General features: G+C 47.9%; 1 protein-coding gene across 1 annotated transcript in view; it reads left to right on the forward strand.

Annotated features, from left to right (window-relative positions):
* Positions 1-3,146: 3,146 nt before the first annotated feature.
* Positions 3,147-20,458, forward strand: part of LGI2 (leucine rich repeat LGI family member 2) — a 31,844-nt gene continuing 14,532 nt past the window's right edge. The window contains exons 1-6 of the mRNA XM_023253245.2: positions 3,147-3,361; positions 5,254-5,325; positions 6,910-6,981; positions 9,340-9,411; positions 14,307-14,378; positions 15,316-15,485. Of these exons, the coding sequence (XP_023109013.1) occupies positions 3,153-3,361; positions 5,254-5,325; positions 6,910-6,981; positions 9,340-9,411; positions 14,307-14,378; positions 15,316-15,485 (667 nt within the window). The 5' untranslated portion in view covers positions 3,147-3,152. The remainder of the gene's footprint in view (positions 3,362-5,253; positions 5,326-6,909; positions 6,982-9,339; positions 9,412-14,306; positions 14,379-15,315; positions 15,486-20,458) is intronic.

Raw genomic sequence — 20,458 nt, forward strand, 5'->3', positions numbered from 1 at the left:
AGATTTTTACATTTTGAAAAACTCTTGCTATTTCCTGGAAACAGATTGTGTCTCTCTGATTGTCTATTAAGATTTTTATTTAACTGCTGAAGATCTTGGAACGAAACCAAAGTCATCTGCATTTCCTTTTTTATATCTTAATTTATAAACTGCACCTTGTAATATACAGGCTCTCACTTGGTGTCTCTAACAGAGCTGAAACAAATTCCAATCCTGCCAGCTATGCTACCCGAATCTTCTCTCTGCACTCTTCCTACCAGGAACTTTCTAGTTTTCCAGGTGAGGGGAGAGGAAGGACAGTGATAATGATGATATGTCACATTCACTTAGGAAAGAGAGGGGAAGGTCTCATCGCCCCCATTTTATAGATGAAGAAATAGAGGCTGGAGACGGGAGCGACATGACCAAAAGGCTCGCTTACGAGTGGTAAAGCAGGCCTAGAATCTGTATTTCGGGACTTGCTCATGCCCAGAGTCTTTCCATTAGGGAAGGGTGTCTCCACCTTGGCACCAGCAGCATTTTGGTCTGAATCATTCTTTGTTGTGCATTGCAGGATGTTTAGTAGTATCTCTGGCCCCTGCTCATTACATATCCACCCCACTGTGACCACCCAAAATGTCTCCAGACATTGCCAAGTGTCACCGCTGGTTGAGAACCCCTGTGCTAGACTGTGTTCATTAAAACAGAGGCACGAAAGTTAGGAAAATTCACCTCTTTGCTCCCATCTCTCCCCTCCAGTCCCAGGGTTTTGCGGAGATTTGCCCTGCCCACAGTATCACGTTGACCTCTGAACAAACACCCAGGACCTTCTGTGTGGCATAGGGTGCTTCACATTCTTGATCACAATTAACTCCCCCAAGTGGATACAACCAGCTCCCAATTTACAGGTGAAGAAATCGAGGCTTAGAGAAAGTGTCAGTTGCCCACGGTTACAGTTGGAGAGTGGCAGGCTGGCATGCTAACCCAAACCTGTCTAGTTCTGGGAACAGAGGGTTGACCTTCTCTACCCTTCCTCCTCACTCCAGTCCACACAGCTGAGAACCAAAGTTTCTTTTCCTGGGGCAGCAGGAAGGCACTGCACTGCAAAAGCCTCCCCACTCCTCTCCATAAAGCAGTAGTCCGTGCCTCCCAGGGCTGAGGTCTTTCAGGTATGTAGGACACACGTCCATGGTTGTGGGTCCATGTGCCTGTTGCCTTCCCTAGAGGTCTGTGTCCTCAGCCCCTAGCACTGGGCCTTGCTGAGCAAAGCATCTTTAATGCCTTCCAATATGGCAATGAGGGCCTGACGCAGCAGCCCTTTCTGGAGGAGGATCCTCCTGGCTGGGTCCCGTGTGACCTTGAACAAGAGAAGAACATCTCTGAACTCGGTTTTCCCATCTGTAAGTGGGAAAGACCCACTTCTCAGAGTAGATGTGGGAATTCCGTGATGATGAATGTAGACTGATTGACATGGATGCTGGTGCTGGATAGTGCCCTTCAATGGAATGTCCAGCTCTTTCCATGAAGTTATCTATAACAAACTTGCTTTCAATTCCTGAACCTCTCTTGGTGAGTCTGTAACCGCCGTGTTCCGTGTGGAGTTACTTCTTTAGGGCTATCCACCCAGCATGACTTCAAGCTCCCTGAGGATCCCTACGGCCTGTCCTCTTGTCCCCTTCCACAGTGGCCAGCCCAGTTTGTGCTCAAAATGTTTGCTGAGGAATCAATAACTGACGATTCCAACAGTAATAACCTTTTGCATTGGGTGCTGCCTTTTCTGGATATATCTGAACATACGAAACTATGTTCCTTGGTTAGTAGCCTGGTGATGGTGCCCTTGATTCCCTACCCTGAGCAGTTTGGGCGATTCACCATTATTTTGGTTCTGCTTTAGCCATTTTATCTCCCCAGGTCACATCACCTTGTGGTAAGATTCAAGCTCAGCGTATCAAACGTGCTGAGTAGAAGAGGGGCTCAGTAGAGCCTGGGTCCCAGTTCCCATCCTGGCTCTGAATCCCATCCCTGCCCAGCCATTTACTCCACCACCAGCCATTTACTGATGTTTCCCGGGTCTCAGTTTCCTCATCAGTGAATTGGGGATATGAATGGGACCAGCCTCAAACAGTTAGGGGATGAAATGCACAGTGCCTAGGATGTGTCAGGCCCCCAATGTCTACTCATCTCTGTCCTTTAATTGGGGTGGTTGCGGTGCCAGTGAGCAAGCACGCTGAGCGAGGGAAAACTTTGGGAGGCATGTATCTGTGCAGCAAGCAGGAGGCAGGCCGCCGAGCAGCAAGGGGCGTGCACTGCTGTAGCAGCTTTTCTGCTCTACGTGCCTTCCCCAGGGAAAGGTGGTTGGCTTCAGTTCCCCCACCCCCCCCCCCCCGGATGCTGCGGGAACGCGCGCCCGACCCCAGTGCCCCCGCCGCGAAAGACTAGCAAAATCATCCCGGCCGAACTCCATGGTAGCATTCACTTCATTTCTTCTCTTAAAAATTAATAAAGGCTGCTCAAAATTCTGTGCTCTTCAAAGCACCCAGCAATGAAGCCAGTTCCCCAGGTCCTAGGGTTGTGTTTTTTTTTTTTTTTTTTTTTTTGGCCTCACACTTTGTCCCAGCTGAAAGAAGCCCAGTGCCTCCCCCAAATCATTTGGAGCCCTAGGAGGGACAGCAGCGGGGGGTGGGGGGGGATGTGAGCCCCCGCCGCCCAGTCGGGCCCCCGGGGGAGGAAAGGGGGGGCCGTCTCCGGCCAGGGCGGCCCCTCCCCCAAGGTCACCCAACTTTTCCCCGGGCCCGCGGCTCCCGGGGAGGGTCGGGAGGGTCCGGGCGGGGCGCGGCGGGGGCGGGCACCCGCCCCGCATTATTCATTGGCCAGAGCGGGCTGCGGGCGCGAGTGCTGATGTCAGGCGGGCGCGAGTGCGGCGGGCGCAGCGGCGGCGGCCGCCCAGCGAGCCCGGGCTCGGGTGGGGGGGCGCGAGTGGGGGTGGCGGCCAGCATGCTGCTCGGCTGCGGCTCGGCCTCCCACACCCGCGGCGCCCTCGTCCTCGCCAGCAGCGGCGGCGGCGGAGCAGCGAGCGGCGCCCGCGTCTGCAGCGGCGCAGGGTCCGAGCGCGCGGCGCGGCGGCGGCGGCGGCGGTGGGCGCCGGGGCGGGGAGCGGGCGGCGGGGACCCGGCATGGCGCTGCGGCGGGGCGGCGGCGGCGGCGGCGGCGGCGGGGCGCCGGGGCTGCTGCTGCTGCTGAGCGCCGCGTGCCTGATCCCGCCGGGCGCGCAGGTGAGGCGGCTGGCGCGCTGCCCCGCCACTTGCAGCTGTACCAAGGAGTCCATCATCTGCGTGGGCTCTTCCTGGGTGCCCAGGATCGTGCCGGGCGACATCAGCTCCCTGTGAGTGAGTGGGACCCCTCCAGTCCCCGCCCCACCCTGCGCCCGCCGCCGCCGGGGAGTTGCCTCCGGCGCTGGGACAGCGCGACCCCGACCCCGCTTCCCGGCCTCTTTCTCCGCGCTTGGGTGGGGGCGCGCTGTGGGACGTGGGTGGAGTCTCGGGCCCAGGGGAGGGTGGAGGGAGCCCGAGACCCAGAGCCTGGGAGCCCAGCCCAGCCCCCTGTGGCAGTGTTTCTTAAAGTGTGGCCCGCGGGCCAGCTGCATCAGACCCACCTGGGGGAGCTCGTGCCAATGCAGATTTCCGGGCCCGCGCTGAATGAAGCAGGGTCTCAGGAGTGGAGCCTTGGCTCCACTTGGAGTCTGCATGTGGCGTCCCAGGTGATTCTGGGGTGCGTTAAAGTTTGAGAGCATGTGGAGGGGGGAGGGGTGGTTGTGTAGGGGCAGGAATGTGCCCCCAGCCTGACTGGAGTGAGTGTAAACAGGGGAGCGATGAGGCCTCACTGTCCCACCTCGCGCCTGGGGCGGTGGTTTACACCGTGGCCTCCTCCCGACCAGTCCACACCGCAGGTCGGGAGGGACCCGAGCAAAGGCATGCAGCCTCAGGAAGTGGGGGCCACCTCATGAGGCCTGGTAGAAGGGAGCACTGCGCTGGGCAGAGCCTAGGGCACCCAGGCCAGCGGCCAAGTGCCGGAAGATTTCTTGCCCTGAGTTCACAAGGGCTTCTTGCCCGCCTCTCCCTAGCACACATTAAGTTGGCCGCGTTTTCAGCGTTGGAGGAATTAACCGGAAGGGCCCCACCTTATTTCTTCACCTGCTAAGTGATGCCTCCAACCTGCCCTCACACTGCCCCACAAGCCCCGCAGCCAGGTCCCATTGACAGTGGAAGGGGCTGTTGGGCTATATCTTTACTGCTGGGAAAGGTTTCCTGCAGAAAGAACTTCCTCCTTCCAGGCCAAGGTGCTGGGGTGATGCCCACCCAAACACAGAGGCAGGGAGTCCCAGGGGTGAAGTTCTTCATGTCCTTCTTACTACACTCCCCTGCCTCCCACCCCAGGCAAGGTGCGGGGCTGAAGGGATTCCCATTTGCATTTACAGAAACTCCGGAGGGTCTGGCCAGCAGGAACCGAGAGCCTTTTTGATTCCTAATGTTGCTAAGTCGAGTGACAGGGAGGATTCCAGAAATTAGAATTCCCCTTGTTAAATACATGCTTTAGAACGGCAGCTGCTTAATTGCTCTGCATGTTAACTGAAGTAATGTTGAAATAATGTATCGAGGTCCTGCTGTGGCCAGAAAGGATAGGGGACCTGGTGGCACAAACAGTCAAGCCGCTTGCCCCCGCCTTGACCATTATATCTGGCAGATGGCATTGCCTCCTACCCCACGTTCCAGTTCAGGTGTCTCTTGGGTTTTTCCCCAAGGCTTTCACAGTGCATTTAACCAGAGGTGCTCTGAGTGTCTTTCAGAGATGTGTTCCCAAGGGGAATGCTTAAACCTTCCCCGGAGTTTCCCCGGCCAACGTTAATGCTGTGTCTACACAAACAGAATCCTGGGCAGAGGTGAAGTAATTATCCATTTTCAGCCAGGGCCTCCTGTAGTTCAGAGAAGGAAGGGAGGGGATTGATTTAAACTTGCTGAGATAATGTCTGTGGAAGGAGCTAGACTGATGGTAAAGGCTTCTATTATTCAGACTAGTTTTCATATTGATCCAGTTCGTTGGAAAATGGCTTGACTCTTCTCGTTTCTACCCCTGAGAAGCCCCCCCCGGTTGACGATTTTAAGCCTCATTTTTGAGTGGAGGAGTTTGAAATACAGGTGGAGAATGTGGCCGGTTGCCCATCCTGCGATCACTTTTGAAAGAGACCTAGGCCTTGTTTCGCTTCTCTTTTGCCCGCAGGAGCCTGGTAAATGGAACGTTTTCCGAAATCAAGGACCGAATGTTTTCCCACCTGCCTTCCCTGCAGCTGCTGTGAGTATGGGATGTTCTCTCTGCAAATGGGGCCCCCGGAGGTATAGACCTGGGAGGAACCATCCCTGCCCCTTTGGTATCAGTCCTTCCTTAAACACCCCCAATAAACTCTCAGTGTTAGCTTCCCCTGTGGTGTCCCCACCTGACTGACTCTCAGACTCTTTGCTCAGTGTCTCCTTTTGGCCCATGTTTTCCTCCAGGACTTATCATAGATCCCAACACCCGTGTTTGGCAACAGGAGACGTGATGACATTGAATGATGCCCCAAATTTCACCTAAATGAAGCGTTTTCCGAACACCTCACTTTAAAAGAAAACCTGCCTTTTACACTCTCGCTGTTGGCTCCGGAAATAGAAGTATTTTTCATTGACTGAGGATATAAACGATCAGGCAGCATACTATCCATTTATATGGAAAATGTTATCAGGCAGCATACTATCCATTTATATGGAAAATGTTATCTGATCATCTGATCAGCCCTACAAAGAGAGTATTTTTAGCTCCCCATTTGACAGACGAGAAAATTAAGGCTCAGAGGAGTTAAGGAACTTGTCCGGAATCCCAGCCGCTTTCTAACCCACACTCGTAACTGCTCTGTATCCAGCCACTCTTGGCGAGAGCTCGTGTCATGCCTGGCATCCCAGTCCCGTTATTGTTTGCTGATGAAAAGAAATGTCCAAAAAGCAGTTTTCAAAAGCAAGTCAGTGATAGGCAAAGTCATGAGCACATAGCTCGTTCTGTTTATGCTGTTTCTTAAATTTGAGAGGATGTTAAAATCAAGCAACGTATTCCAGAAAACATGTGAGGGATGGATCACTTCTCATCCTAAATAAAGTTGACGTGGATAGTTCTGTTCTTGAAATATTATGGACCTGCTTCTGACCTCGTACTTAACATTTTAAAAGCCGTCACTTCTTGGAAATTGTGGTTCTATTAAAATATACTTTCCATATGCGGGAGACACAGTTTCAGGCATTTCACCAAATAGACTCAAGTGGTGACGATATAGATTCTGTGAACTTTTACCAAAGAAGCTTACGTGGTGACTAATAGGAAACTATGTGCTGATAAAGAGACTTCTGAAGATTTCTTAAACTTTTTTTTTTTAATCATTTCTCATGGGAATGTATAATATGGTAGAAAGGAGTTTTCGTTTTTTTCAGTTTTAATTTTTGTGGTCTCAGCTGTGTGACTTTGGTCAAGTCACTTCTCTGGGCACACATTTCTCTGAAAACAGAGTTGGGTTAGGTCCTTTTAGATCTCTGATTCCATGGTGGCTCGGGCATGGCAAAGCATTGGCTGGCCGTTTAGTTGTGCTGAGCGTTGGCATGTTTTGAGAGAATTTACTGAGACCCATGGGGGGGGTGGAGCAGTGGGGTGACCCAAAAATCTAGCCAAAAGGACTCCACTTGCAATTGCCTGCTGGCATCTGCGAGTCGGGCTGTGCACCTACGGAGCCAGGCTTGGGCTGCAAAGAACCCGTTTTTGCCGTGGATCAGAATGTGGCGAAAGAGAACAGAAAGGGGCTTCACTGTGTGGTTCCAGGTGTAAATCTCTGCATTGAAATCTGTCCTGTGTTTTCAGATTGCTGAATTCTAACTCATTTACAGCCATCCGGGATGATGCTTTTGCTGGACTGTTTCATCTCGAATACCTGTAAGTGTTGGGCTTTGTCTGTTTGCTGAGTGTTGGGTATGCCCATCGAATCATTCTGTTGCTGTCCGAGCAGGAACAGCATCTCTTAGAGAGCTTAGGGGCGGACAAAATGGAGGACACCCCACTCTCTTTTCAGCCCTGACCTTTTATAGTTTACTTGTGTATAAACATGCTGGGACGGGAGGAGGTTGGAGACAAAGCGGGTGAAAGCAAACAAAGGAGGAAAGATATTCACTCATTCTCTGCTGACATTTAATTTGGCATGGACTAAGCACAATTGGAAATGGCGTTGGATATTTTTACCTCTCATAACTAGGCATGGATTTGCTGATCGGCCAGAAATAAAGCTGAAGGCTTCTGAGGGTTACTTATTTTTAAATAAAGTCTCCCTATATGGGGATGTAACTTCACGTTTTGAAATTGGCTATCCTATTTCCCTTTCGCAGTATCTCCCATGAGCTGCTGATGAGAGTCTAATTGTATTTTTTTCTTCTTTAAAAGAAGAGGTTTTGTTTTCTTTTTGGACGTGCAGGTTGTTCCCCCTGGCAGAGAGCTTTGCCCTTGTTGCGATCCCCCCCCTCCCCCCCCGGTTTCTTTTCTGATTTGCCTTTCCCCCCTTTCATGTCTTTTCGCCTTTTAAATGCTTCCATCCTTGCCTTTTGTAACTTTGTAATAATATTAGTCCTGCTATCAGATGGGATTTCCTTATTTAGCATTCAGAGGGATTTTTAAAGGCTGGTCTCCGCTTTCTTATCTGAGGTTAACAGGTAGATGTTTGAATTCTAAACGCATCGTGGGTCTGAGAAAACTCTGCTGATTTTATGTCCTTAGGAAAGGTGTCTCTGAAGGAATTCTTTCTCCAGAATACACATGATATGCAAACTTTCATAGCAGCCTGATAGTATACAGAATATGGAAAGCGGGTCATGACTGAAGTGCTAAGCCTAACTACGTTCTGTCAAAGCACTTGAACAGCTGATGGGGGTAGCACATGTAAAGCTATCAGTTTTCTCTTGTGAGCAGTTCATCTTACTGCCAAGGTTACTGAGAGGGAAGTCCGCTTATCAGCCTATACCGAATTCTCGTACTCAAGAGACCCCTGATTTAAAACAAATAAGACATCAAATAAAGGTCAGTATAAGAATCAAGAACTATTTTACCAACTAATGGCATCGTGTTGCAAAGCCTCTCCCTTGGACCATCTCATCAAAGACCCTCTTACGTTTGATGTAATGGGATGCCATAAACTGAAATTTAGTTCTCTGTGGTCCTAGGGAATAGTCACAGTGCATTCGCTTTATGTATTTCCCATGAAGACTTCAAAGCACAGTCAGGGTTATTATTGCAAGGGCCTGTGCGCAAGCCCTAAGCCATTTTAGCACAGAGCAAGAAGTTTGGCCCATCCTCAACTTCATTATGTTTCCTATTTCCTAGTGGCTTAGAGATCTTGAGAGAATTCCTGCCTTGTTACCCATTTGTTCAGAGATAAGGCTGTATGGGACATGCTGAACTCGAGTTTGCGGGAAGCCGAGCTTACTGGAATTCTCCCCCAGCAAAAATTTTAACGCAGAGACGTAAAACAATGGGCTCCCCTCAAGAGACGACGATATTAACAAGAGTGTTAATAGCCAGGCGCTGTAAACTCTAAGAGGGTCTGAGTGGGGAGAATGTCTGGAAGCTTTCCAGCCTTGCAGAGATGGAAGAATTTCTTGCCTTTGTATTGGGCTTTTTTCTCATCTTTCCTCCCAAGATGTCTCCCCCCACCCCCCAGCCGTGTTGCCAGCTCTGAATGGGAGGACTTCCATGCTGCTTCTGGAACCAGCGTAGGACACACACTTGTGTGGATGCATTCTTGCACACAAACCTGGCTCCCACTTGGAATCTGGTGTCGCTGACCTAATCCTTCAGAGAAGGATTGCTTTATATTTATTTATTTATTTATTTATCTATTTATTTATTTATAAAACATGAATGTTTTCTTTACTTTTATTTATTTATTTGTGTTTTTCAGAGATGAATGTTTTCAATTCATGAGTGCTTTTAGAATTTGTTTTGGGGGCAGCTGGGTGGCGCAGTCAGTTAAGCATCCGACTTCGGCTCAGGTCACGCTCTCTTGGTTCGCGAGTTCGAGCCCCACGTCCAGCTCTGTGCTGCTAGCCTGGAGCCTGCTTCAGATTCTGTGTCTCCCTCTCTCTCTGCCCCTTCCCCCTCCCCACTCACACATGCTTTCTCACTCTAGAATAAATAAACATTAAAAAAATAATAAAAGTGAACGTACTCCACTTAATTCATTTTGAATATCGTTTAGAGATATTAAGTGGAGAAAATTTGGTGGAATGATACTGCTGTTCTCTTTAGGTTCATTGAAGGGAACAAGATAGAAACCATTTCAAGAAATGCCTTTCGTGGCCTTCGTGACCTGACTCACCTGTAAGTCCTCTGAAACGTGTTGCGAGATGCTTGTTCTTTCTTGACTGTTTTGTCCATATGGTAACATTCTCTCAAGGAAACTAAGTTCCAGGTTGCCCGAAGTGTTTTGTATTGTTGATCAGACAGCAGTCCAGTGTGGTTACTCATGCACTCAGCTTAATTATCTTTTCCGTTACCCTGAATTGCCGTTATGGGCCACATGACAGCATGTGAAACGAGGATCCGCGAGGGCCCTCTGTCCAGTGATGAAGAAGGTAGGAAGGACACTGTCACGTATAACACACCCGCTGTGTGCCTGCGTGCCTAGTGAGCCTTCTCTTCGTTATCTTTGTGAATCTCCATTTTACAGATTTGGGAACTGAGGCTTCAGTTAACTCATTGAAGAATGTTGAATGCAGGATCAAAATTTGGATGAAATGGAATAGAGACGTTTTTGTGGTTCCTCTAATTTGAATGCAAATAGCTTTTTCTTTTATGTTGGATTAATCTGCAGCTTAAGCTAAGCTCTCTGGCTTCTTTAATAGCTTTCTGGAGGACAAAAAGTTAAACACAAATTGATTTGAATTGCCATATCAGAATGAGGCAAGTACACGTACTTGGCATAGTTAGAAAACTGGAAAAAAAATTGCAGCTGTGTTCATGAAAATGTAAAAATAGTCATTTTCTTGGTAAGAACCATTTATTAGCCAGGAATCGGGTCCTGTGTGCACGATAGATACTTTGTGATTGAGTAAGATAGCATGTCTCATCTCTGTGATAAAAAAAAAATTGGGAGAATAGGAAGATTCTGAATAGGGGTGTTGGGCAGGGGTGATAGTGCCTTCAGCAGGTGCAACCCTGACTGACACACATCGAAAGAGATAATCATTTACATCAAGCCCTGATACAGGCAAAGGTGTCAGTTAGCAGGCTCGACGAGCACTTGATTCTGGAATCCTACCAAGCAGAAGCCCTGTCTGAGTTAAATAAACCTCCTAAAGTAAGCAGATAAGGGAGGAGTACGGGAGGTCCAAACGTCTGGATCGGCACCACCGATCCTGGAGAGTGTCAGCCTCGTGTTGTCATTATTGCCCCAGGTTTTCCTTCTTTCTGTAAAAGCCTCATTTTGTTGTTGTTGCTGTTGTTTTGTTTTGTTTTCAGATGGAACCCAGACACCAAATCCCCACATTCCTGTAGAGGTTCAGGTCATGGATTTGGAGTTGCGTAGACTTGGGTCCAAATCGCAAGGCCACCATTTATTAACGTTGCCTAGCCTTTGTGGACCACAGTTTCTTCATCCTGGAGGTGGGGGTGATTATACTGACCCCACGGGATTGCTGCATAGAGTGGGTTAATGCTCGCTTGCAAAGCATCCAGCCCATTAGCCGTAGTAAATGCGCAAGGTGTGCTTGGAGCTGCCGTCATTATCATGGTCAACAGCAACAGCACGGCCCCCCTCCACTCATTAAGAAGTCTCCATTTTCTCCATGGACTGCTGAGTACCCTTGGCAGTTTGAGTGGCCAGACAGGGTCTGCTAAGAGGACAGCTGTGGGTGTCTGGAGAGGAACAGCTGTGACCAGATCGATCTGGTTCCCAGAAGTCAGGAATGAGAGGCTTTGCTTTCGAGCAGAAGCTCTGGCCAGATCGTGAACGTAAGCAAAAAGCCACGTGAGTGAGTTAGCCCAGGTGTCAGCTTTCCTTTGACCCATTGACTGCGGGTCCTTGGTCTGAAAACAGGCGTGACCATGCAGCAGTTGTGCACGTGTATTTGCAGATCTTGGCACAGGTTTGCTCAGAGATGCACGGACTTCTATGCGGGTAGATGGGTGTACATGCTGCGTGTGTACGTAACTGTGCGCACGCACTGGTTATTTGTGCACGGAACCACATGTGTATATAATGTGTGCATGTGTGTTGAGAGGCACCTTCTATTCTGTGTGACGAAGAGCCCTTTGCTTGGGTCCGGCATACTTCTGATGCATTCAGGTGCCCGTCCCAGTGCATGCTGCCATTCTACAGTCAAGCCTATGGAGCCTGGCACTCCCCAGCTCTCCAACCTCATGTCCTTAAATGTCCTCAGAACACTGATCTCTCCGTGGACCCCGGTTTGCACCCAACCCATCCCATTCCTGGGCTTTTGCTCACATCCTGTCCATTACCTAGGATGTTGTATTTTCTACCTTAGACCTCCTGTAATCTGCTCTTCCTTCCAAGTCCAGATTAAGTTCTCTCTCCCCCATGGAGCCGTTCTTGATCTCCCCTCTGTAACCTCCCTCTTGGTTGCACACACCCAACCCTGTAAGTAGCCCTGGCCGTACTGGTTGGTACTGTTTCGTGATGTCAGTTTTATCTCCCCAGCTGCATCGAAAGCTCCCTGAGGACAGGGCCCACGCAGCTCTCTCATTAGCCCTGCTCTTCCCCCAGCATCTAGCACAGGGCTGGAAGCTAGCAGCACATCCCGTGTGATTCCCTGGTTGATCAATGGGTTCCTTACTGAGCTGGATTTTCCACGTATACTCTGCTTCTGGGCAAGTCAGGTGACTTCTAAAGCTGACTCCGTAGGTAGGTTGGAGACGTAGGTAGGAGTTAAAGCATTTAATACATTGTTGAAAGAATGGACCAGTCCTCCCCACCTGCCCCCAGTTTTTGTCAACTTCTAAGCAAGGAGGTTTGCACACCGCTTCTCCAAAGCTCACTCCTATGCTCAAGGAAGTCACTAGTTGGAATTTGCTTAAGTATCTGGTTTGTATCATTTTATGAGTTTTTCCAGCGCCTACAGACTCACATTCTTGTTCTCAAGAAACATAGATCAGGTTTCAAAGCATTGAAGAAGCAGTACCAATCTGTAACTAAGATCTAGGACATTTATCTTCCAGCAGTCCTGCAAAGCCCAGGGGACAGGTTGCTGTTAAGTAGTTTCAGAAATGAAGTAAGTGCCATAAATTTGTAGGCAAAATGAAATGGAAAGGGAGATGGTATGCACTTAGTGTGAGTGCAGTGGATAGTCCATCTAAATAATTTGGCTTTCTGAAATTGAATGCTTGGAAAGGTTGCTAAACATTCTACATTTTTGGGCTTCGAACTTGCCATATATTCTTATCACGTGGGTACGGTACATTTCAATTAGCTAAAAATGTCTAGCTAAATAATTCACCTTTAATTAGCTAAAAGAATTTTTGGGGCTTTCCAGAAAAAGTGACCATCAGCCAGTAAAAAAGCAAAACAAGCACCTTTTTTTTTTTTTTTAATTTCAGAAAGCTACTGCCCGACAATGTTCAGCCTGATTACCTATTCAGCCTGTTTTCCAACATCTTTAGAAATGTACCCCTAAATCATGTAGGAAAGAAAGGTAAAATAATACATGAAATTGCATTTTAATCCATTTGTGGTTACGTAGGCAGGAAGGGACATAATTGTGAAATGTTCAGGTCTCCCCATATTCTCTTGGTATATTGCAGCAAGAATGTTTGGGTTACACATGGGCTCGAAGCTTTCTCTGCGAGCCGCTGGGTCACTGTGATGCACACAAGGCTAATTTCATATATATGTTTTAAAGGGGTTGGTGCTGAATCGCGTACGTGTTTATCATGTATATGTCTTGCTGTTTGCACTCACGTGAACAAAAGAAAACAAAAGTAGGCATCAGTCTCTTGGCTGACTCACGTTAGAGCACGATGCCCTGGGGAGAAGCGCAGGCTCGATGTACATCTTTTCAACACCCAGCATCTTTCTACGTCAACAGCCCAGCGCCACGGACATTCATCTTCAGCAGGATGATGACAGGGCACTGCATGATCCTGAATCATCAGAAAAAGCGTTGATGGTAGTCGTTCTTCCTGGAGATGAGGAACAGACTAGGACATTTTAGATCTTCAAAACTAAGAGCAATGCAAAATGCTTTCTGGTCAACCTTCGCTAATGAGAAAGGAAACCGATCACAATCGCTTGCTCCCTAAACACTGTAGTCCATTGAAATTTTATATTATCATGGGGTTAGAGCTGAGAGTCTTTGTGCCAAAGAGTATTTACTGAATCCTTTCTTAGACTCACAAGTAATAGAATTTGCGTAGATGGACTGCAAGGAAACTTCTTGGACAAGACTGTACATCTTTTCTTTGATCATTCTCACCTCAGTGCTTCGTTCATTCATTCACTCACTCACTCAGTAAAGGCTTCCTGAGTACCTACTATGTGCCGGGCACTGCTTGGATGCCGTGATACAGATGTGGACAAACACAATCTCTGCCCTCGTGTTGCTTATGTCTGGGGAGGATACACAGCCAATAAACAGAGAATTAAAATATGTGGTATGCGAAGCGACAGTCGTGCGGTGAAGGTCAACCGAGCAGGGAAGGGAGCTGGTAGAGGTCAGGGAAGTGGTGATCAGTGAGGACAGACCTAAAAGAGATGATGGCGTGATCTGTGTGGGTACCCACAGAGAGATCGTTCAGGCAGATGAATCACAAGTTCAGGGGCCTCAGGGTGGGAGAGTGCCTTATCCATTTGAATAGCAAAGGGGCCAGCGTGGGTGTTCGAGTAGTCAGAGATCCAGTCTCATAGTTAAGTGGGAGTGGGGGTAACTATAGACAATAGTCTTGCGTGACATCAAAGGGACTTTGGCTTTTATTCTGAGAAATATAAGATGCCATCCAACGTTTGACAAATGTATATAAAGAGCTTCTTTTAAAAACAAAGCAAAAAGTACATTGTACTCCAGCATCTATCATGCTGGCTTTGTCTCACAAAACTTATTTCTTTATCTCAGTATCAATGAGCAAAGCCAGAAAGTGAGCCATGTTGTGCTGAAGAGGTTTAGAGAGAGCTCTGTTTTAAAGCATTAGCTTTGTTTAAGGGGCTTTGGAGTGACAGGGCCTGAGGATAATAACCACATTAACATATGATTTTCTTATTCTAGTTCTCTGGCCAATAACCACATAAAAGCACTCCCAAGGGATGTCTTCAGTGATTTAGACTCTCTGATTGAACTGTAAGTAAGGAAAATGCTTGAGTCCAAGTTAATCACGTGTCATTGTGTCCAAGTTAATCATGTCTTTAATGCCCCCTCTCCCCCTCACTGCATTTCTTTCATGTTGCAGTCAGAAATTCGTGACAGGGGCACCCAGGTGGCTCCGTCAGTTGAGCATTTGACTCTTCATAGAGGCTCACGTCCTGCATGTGGTCATGAGCTCAAGCCCCTAAAAGGAGCGTGGAGTCCGCTTGGGATTCTCTCTTCCTGTCTCTCTGTCCCTCCCCCATGCATTTTCCCTCTGTCTCTGTCTCTCTCTCTCTCAAAATAAATAAACATTTAAAAAAAAGAAATCAGTGACAAAGAGTGCATGGTGGGAAACAATATATAGTTGGTATTGTGTTAGGTCTTGCCATGTTGGAATACACTTAGTAGCGTTAGGTCATTGGCAAATTAAGCTCGCCGGGTGTGAGGTTTCCTTTCTCAAGGTAGCGTATCCCTCTGCTGTATCTTCTAGTGTTTGGCACTTCTTACCGGACATTGTTCCACAAGATCTTAATGTTTCGATTGTGTTCGTGAACGCTACCTTCCTGTAATGTCCTGGCTTTGTGAGAGTCTGCATCTGTGGGGGGAGGGGGGAACGTTCTTCTGTCTACCCTCCCCCATTTCCAGCCTGGCATGATGACCGTTTCAGGAGAGTTTGGAGAAATAGTGGTATGTCAGCTCCGAGAGCTCTCTGTAAGCTACAGTTAAAATCATGGGCACTGAAGACCATTAAGTAAAGTCAGTGATGCGCACAAGAAATAGGATGCATTAAATACAACATTCTTTTAATTTCTCTTTTTTTGGGGGGGGGGTATGAAATAGATCAGGATGTTAAATCATCGTATTCCTGCTGAAACATTTCAGGCATGTCCATTTCTCCAGGTATGTGTTTGTGTTTTGTTTTGGATTTTAGAGACTTAAGGGGCAATAAATTTGAATGTGACTGCAAAGCCAAGTGGTTGTATCTGTGGTTGAAGATGACGAATTCCACGGTGTCTGACGTCCTGTGCATCGGTCCCCCCGAATATCAGGAAAAAACGCTAAATGATGTGCCGAGCTTCGACTACGAATGCACAACCACAGGTATTCAGAACCGCTCTCGTGAAAGACTCTTGCTGAGAGGAATCCCTTTGTGTTTCGTTTCTGTCATCCACAGGAACCAGAGAAAAGTGGGTGTAAACGTTTTCTATCCAAATTATTTTAGGTGACATTTAAGCGTTCTAAAGGAAATGAACTGATATGGTCAGGAAAACATCTCAACAGTTCAGGAGGATTTTTTGTTAAGTGCCCTGGCTTGAATTGTGATTCTTTACAAAATTCAAATTTCTCTGAAGGTTTGTTTTTGTTTTTTTTTTTTTTTTAAGGGCCAAAGTAGGAACTGGCAAGTTGGGCATAAGAATATTTGCAAATGAGGTTTCACGGAAAGTCCGTGCAGAGAGGGCCACATTCCTGCTGCCTTGATTGACTGTTTTCACTGTTCCCTTGATTGAATAATAGGAAGTTTACTGAACGTGCAGCTAATAAATATGAGACTTTACAGCCCATACATTGCTTTCGTAGTTCCCTGTAAAAAAGAGGTCACTGGCTGAGTTATAACCAATGGCAAAATGGAAATAGAAGTGAACAAGTAGTTATCTAAAGAAAAAACCCACATTGAGGAAAAATGTAAAGGAAGTTTGATTTTGCATTTTTCCAGGACCTGCCTCGGGGTCTCCATTTATACATTTTACAGGTTATGAGATAAAATTAAAAGACTAACTGCCTCCAGTGTCACACCTTGTAGCGCGCAGGTGAGTGCCTCCGTATGAAAGGCTTAGGTGGAGTTTTCTCCGGCTTCTGAAGCCAGATTTTAAAGGAAGACAGATCAATCCACAGTATGAAACCTGCTTACCAAACTTATAAAAATAAACATTTAGGCTGAGAGTTGATATCTACAAAGCCTCGAGGCATGTCAGTGGGAACAGCAGGAATGAGAACTCAGAAAATAGTTACAGAAACTCAGAGGCAAAAAAAAAAACCCTTCCAAGAACAAAATGTGACATTTAGGCCAGCCCTGCTGCTGCCCTCCAAACAAATAAACAAACAAGAACTCATAAAGTAAAAACTGTTTCCAGATATCTCTGTAAATAAGGAACTTTACAAGTTCACGTGTTTTTGAAAGAAAACCGCAAGTCTTGTGGGATGCCCTTGTCTTCCGTCGTTGAACAGGAGCCTATTCAGCTGTGTAATTGGCAGGTGCCCTTTGCCAGCTGAGGCCACTAGCAGGTTATTTATTATAGTGTAGAGCAGTGCAATAAATCAGAGGTCATAGTCAATGACATTTGCACCGAAAGGTGGCATTCAAGGCCATTTGGTGTGAAATGCCAAACTACAGCTCACCGGGGCTCCTTTTCGCCTCTTCTCCAGTTTTTCTGGCGAGTTCTCTGAACCCCCAGGGGAAGTGAGCAGCTTTCCCATTGTTCTCGTCACACCTGCCTGAAAACTCTGCCAGTCTCTGGGCGGAATGACATGGGTATCGAGGATCTGGGGACAGGGAATAATTTATATGAGAGAACATCATTTCTGACCTTAGAGCCTTGGGGACGGTTATGGAAATGATCTGGGCTCTGAGAATTGTCACAGGAATAGACGGGGCTTGGAACCAACCTTGGTCCTAAACCCAGAACCCATGATGCAGCATGAGCCCCCTAACACGTTTTAGGGCATCCTCTCTCATATATATATTTGCCTTGGCTAAAAAGCTTCCTACTAAGATTTAGATAGTCGGCAGTCCTCCCTGGTAACAGGGAAGTGATGATTCTATCTTTGCTACTGTCTTATCGCTTTGAGACTCATGAACAAATTAGCTTTTGCTCATAGTTTTCTCCATCAAGAAAAAATGGCGGAACCAAGTTGTGTCCACCCCCAGGGATAGTCCCTGCCTTGTGCCTTGTAAGAACTAAGTCAATACATTCTGAGGGGTTCTGTTTTGTTTTGTTTGGGGTTTTTTTGGTTCCTGTCTCCTGCTCATATCAAGGCTCATTCTTTGGTGCTTTATTCAAGGCTGGAAGGGAAATGTGCAAGGATGATGGCAGATGGAAAGCCAAATCTGAGAGTCCTGGTACTATTATGGCATCCTCACTGCATTTTAGGGAAGAAGCACATCGTCTGAGGGCATTGCTTTTTCTCTTAGCTCAGATTTTCAGGAAAGGAGTAAATTCTTCAGGTGGAGGAAGGAGAGGAAGATACTGTTACCATTGTGTTCTGGCACCTGGGTGTAATGAACATGGCAGAACCACCGCCGGACTGTTTCAGCTTCTAGATTAATCACGGTCTTTCCATAACCCTCTGCTTCAAGTCTATTTTTAACCGCCTCAAAAATCCCTGTTACCTATTCATGATTCCCCATGTTAGGAGGATAATTCACTAAATTCCTTGGAGTGAATTTTGCATCCTAATTGTCCTGTTAGCTTCCCTATTTCTGGGCTGATGAAAAGCAAAGAGAAATAATGCATTAATGTGCAGTTTCTCTCCCAATAGGATCAGCATCATGTATAATTTATTTTCTGCAAGGGCTATAAATAGCTATGTAAAAATCTGTTGATTCCAGTGGGAGCAAGGCCTAAATTGTGAGAATCCCACTGACATCATGAACTCAATCCAATGTGAATGGGAGTGGCCACACGTTTTGCAGAGAATGCCATTAAGACTTTACCACCAGCAAATTGATGTCATATCAGTATGTGTATTGTTGGAGAGCTTTGCATAACGAATGTGCTTTTGCCGTTCATGAAAGACGAATTAAAATGGGGATGGGAGAAGATCTGAAAATTCCTCGAGCCCGCCCTCCACCCCTACACATAGTCATCAATCATTTTCTTTCAGACATTTCTTCCTTTTCCTTCCTCCTTCTCTTCTGCCTCCTCCTCCTTTTTTTGGGGGGGGGGGTGTTGCGTAGGTAAGGGGGAGAAGGGCTCTCCTATTAAGAATTAGATTTATAATTGCAATGATTTAACAGTCTGTGTGGTACCAGATAGTCAGCATATAGAAAATATTATGAAACCAATGTTTTGGGAAAACAAATGAAAATAGAACCGTTAAAAAGCTAGATTTGTAAAATGCTGTCTAATTTTGGCAGCTCTCTTTCTCTCGGGGATTTTTTTAATGAAAAACGGAAACTTTTGGGTCTGCCCTTTAAACAGCCTGCGTTTTTCAGCGAATGCTGGTGTTTCTGAGACTCGGGGGTGCGGGTGGGGGACGCGGGTTACGGGCAGGGCAGGAGTGTTTGGAGCCTCCGGGGCTTACGTTAGCAGAAGGCGGCCGAGAAGCTGGATGTGCCTGCCTCGTAATGGAGAGCATGGCACGGTATTCTTGGAGCCCTTTTCTGGAGCAGATGGTAACTGCTGCCACTTCCCTTTTTCCAGTCATCTACAGGTTGAGTTTTGTGTGCCTTTACTGTTTGCTGCAGCGATGTTGCTATCTGGGGCGGAGGGGGGGGCGGGGTTGACAAAGGGGTGGGGCTAGCAGCCATTGTCACTCTTCCTACGGGTTCCAGGGTCACTGTTACAGAGTATATGAGGCTCGCACACGAAGCTACTATGTAAAACCCCCCAGGGCTCACTCTGTAGGAGGCTCCGTGCTCACACTTAGTCTCTCCAGCAACCTCATGAAATAGGTGTTACCCTCCTTTTACTCATGCGGACCCTGAGGCTCAGGTTTCTTGCCCCAGGTCACAGAGCTGCAAAGACAGGCAAGAACCTAAAGCCTCAGTTTGTCCGGATGCTCCACTCCGGATGAGGGCATCCACTGCTGACACTTGTCCCCACTCTCCGTCGGCCACTTCTTGCCGTCAGGGTGCAAAGGCGGCCTCCTTTCTGATTCTCCCCCTTCTCCCTGCACCTGTGTGCATCACACGATGACCCCCGACTTCTTCCCCACACAGTTTTCAGAACAGGCCATGGGGCGGGCAAGGCCAGCCCTCCCACACTTCTAAGCCAGGGAAGCATTTATTACGCACCTCCCGTACACTCAGAATGGGGATAGGGACACCTCCAAAAGTTAATAGGTATTGCGCACTCACTTTGTGGTACGCACAACTCTAAGTGAGTATGAATGATAACATACAATGAGGAGGTTAAATAACTTCCCCAAGGTCACTCCGCAAGGCCGTGGAGTCACAGCTCTGCCATGTTATCTTAGACGCCATTAAAATGGACACTTCCTCAAGATACAGCCCAGTGGGGGCTAGGACAGAGGAGGTAGACTGTCCTTTCTCAGACCTCGATTCCGTGTTGATGAAGCACCTACTATGTGCCGAGCCCTGAGATGGGCCTTTCTACCGACACTATCAGTGTGTCCCTGCCATCAAGCTTGGCAGGTAAGAATCCCTGCCCCCATATTGCACATAAGGAAACTGAGGCCTTATAGGGGCAAGCGCACAGCCCAGAGTCTCAAATGCGGGAAGTGGATTCAGGGGGTCTGACTCCAAGCACTCTTCCCTGTGCCTCCTGCTGCCCTCACTGCCTCAGCCCTGCCCCCGTCTCCCCCGCCCCTGTTACCTGCTCTTCTCAGCCCTGCTCCACTCTTCCCACCTCAACACTCACTCAGCTCAGCGTCTCTCCCTTCCTCTCCTGCCTCTGCCCCGTCTGCACTTCCTGCCTTTGCTCACTGTTGAGCGGCCTACCCCCTTACAGCCTTTCTCATTTGACCTCTTTCAAGAGGCTTCCGAGTCAGAGTTATTTCTGAAGTGGCTGCCATAGGCTTGTGCCGTGGGAGGTTCCCGGGAGGGTCGGTCCCAGGCCTGACCTCACAAAGCCCTTGGCTCAGGAGGCACAGGACACTGGCTGTGTGGCCCTGGCCAGGCGCCTGCCCTCTCTGAACTTCAGCGTCTGGCCTTGTAAAATGGCCCGGGGCTGTAAGATCTTCCCCATTTCTCCAAATCCGACGCCGAAGTCGCTATGCTGGAGATTCAGTCATCGTGAAGAATAAGACTTAAACGGCAGTGCCTTATTATGAATCCAGTGAGTTAGGAAAGAGTCCTGGATATTGGCGCCAGGAAGGCTTTGCAGAAGAGTTGG

The sequence above is a fragment of the Felis catus genome, chromosome B1, assembly GCF_018350175.1.
Source record: "Felis catus isolate Fca126 chromosome B1, F.catus_Fca126_mat1.0, whole genome shotgun sequence".
NCBI lineage: Eukaryota > Metazoa > Chordata > Mammalia > Carnivora > Felidae > Felis > Felis catus.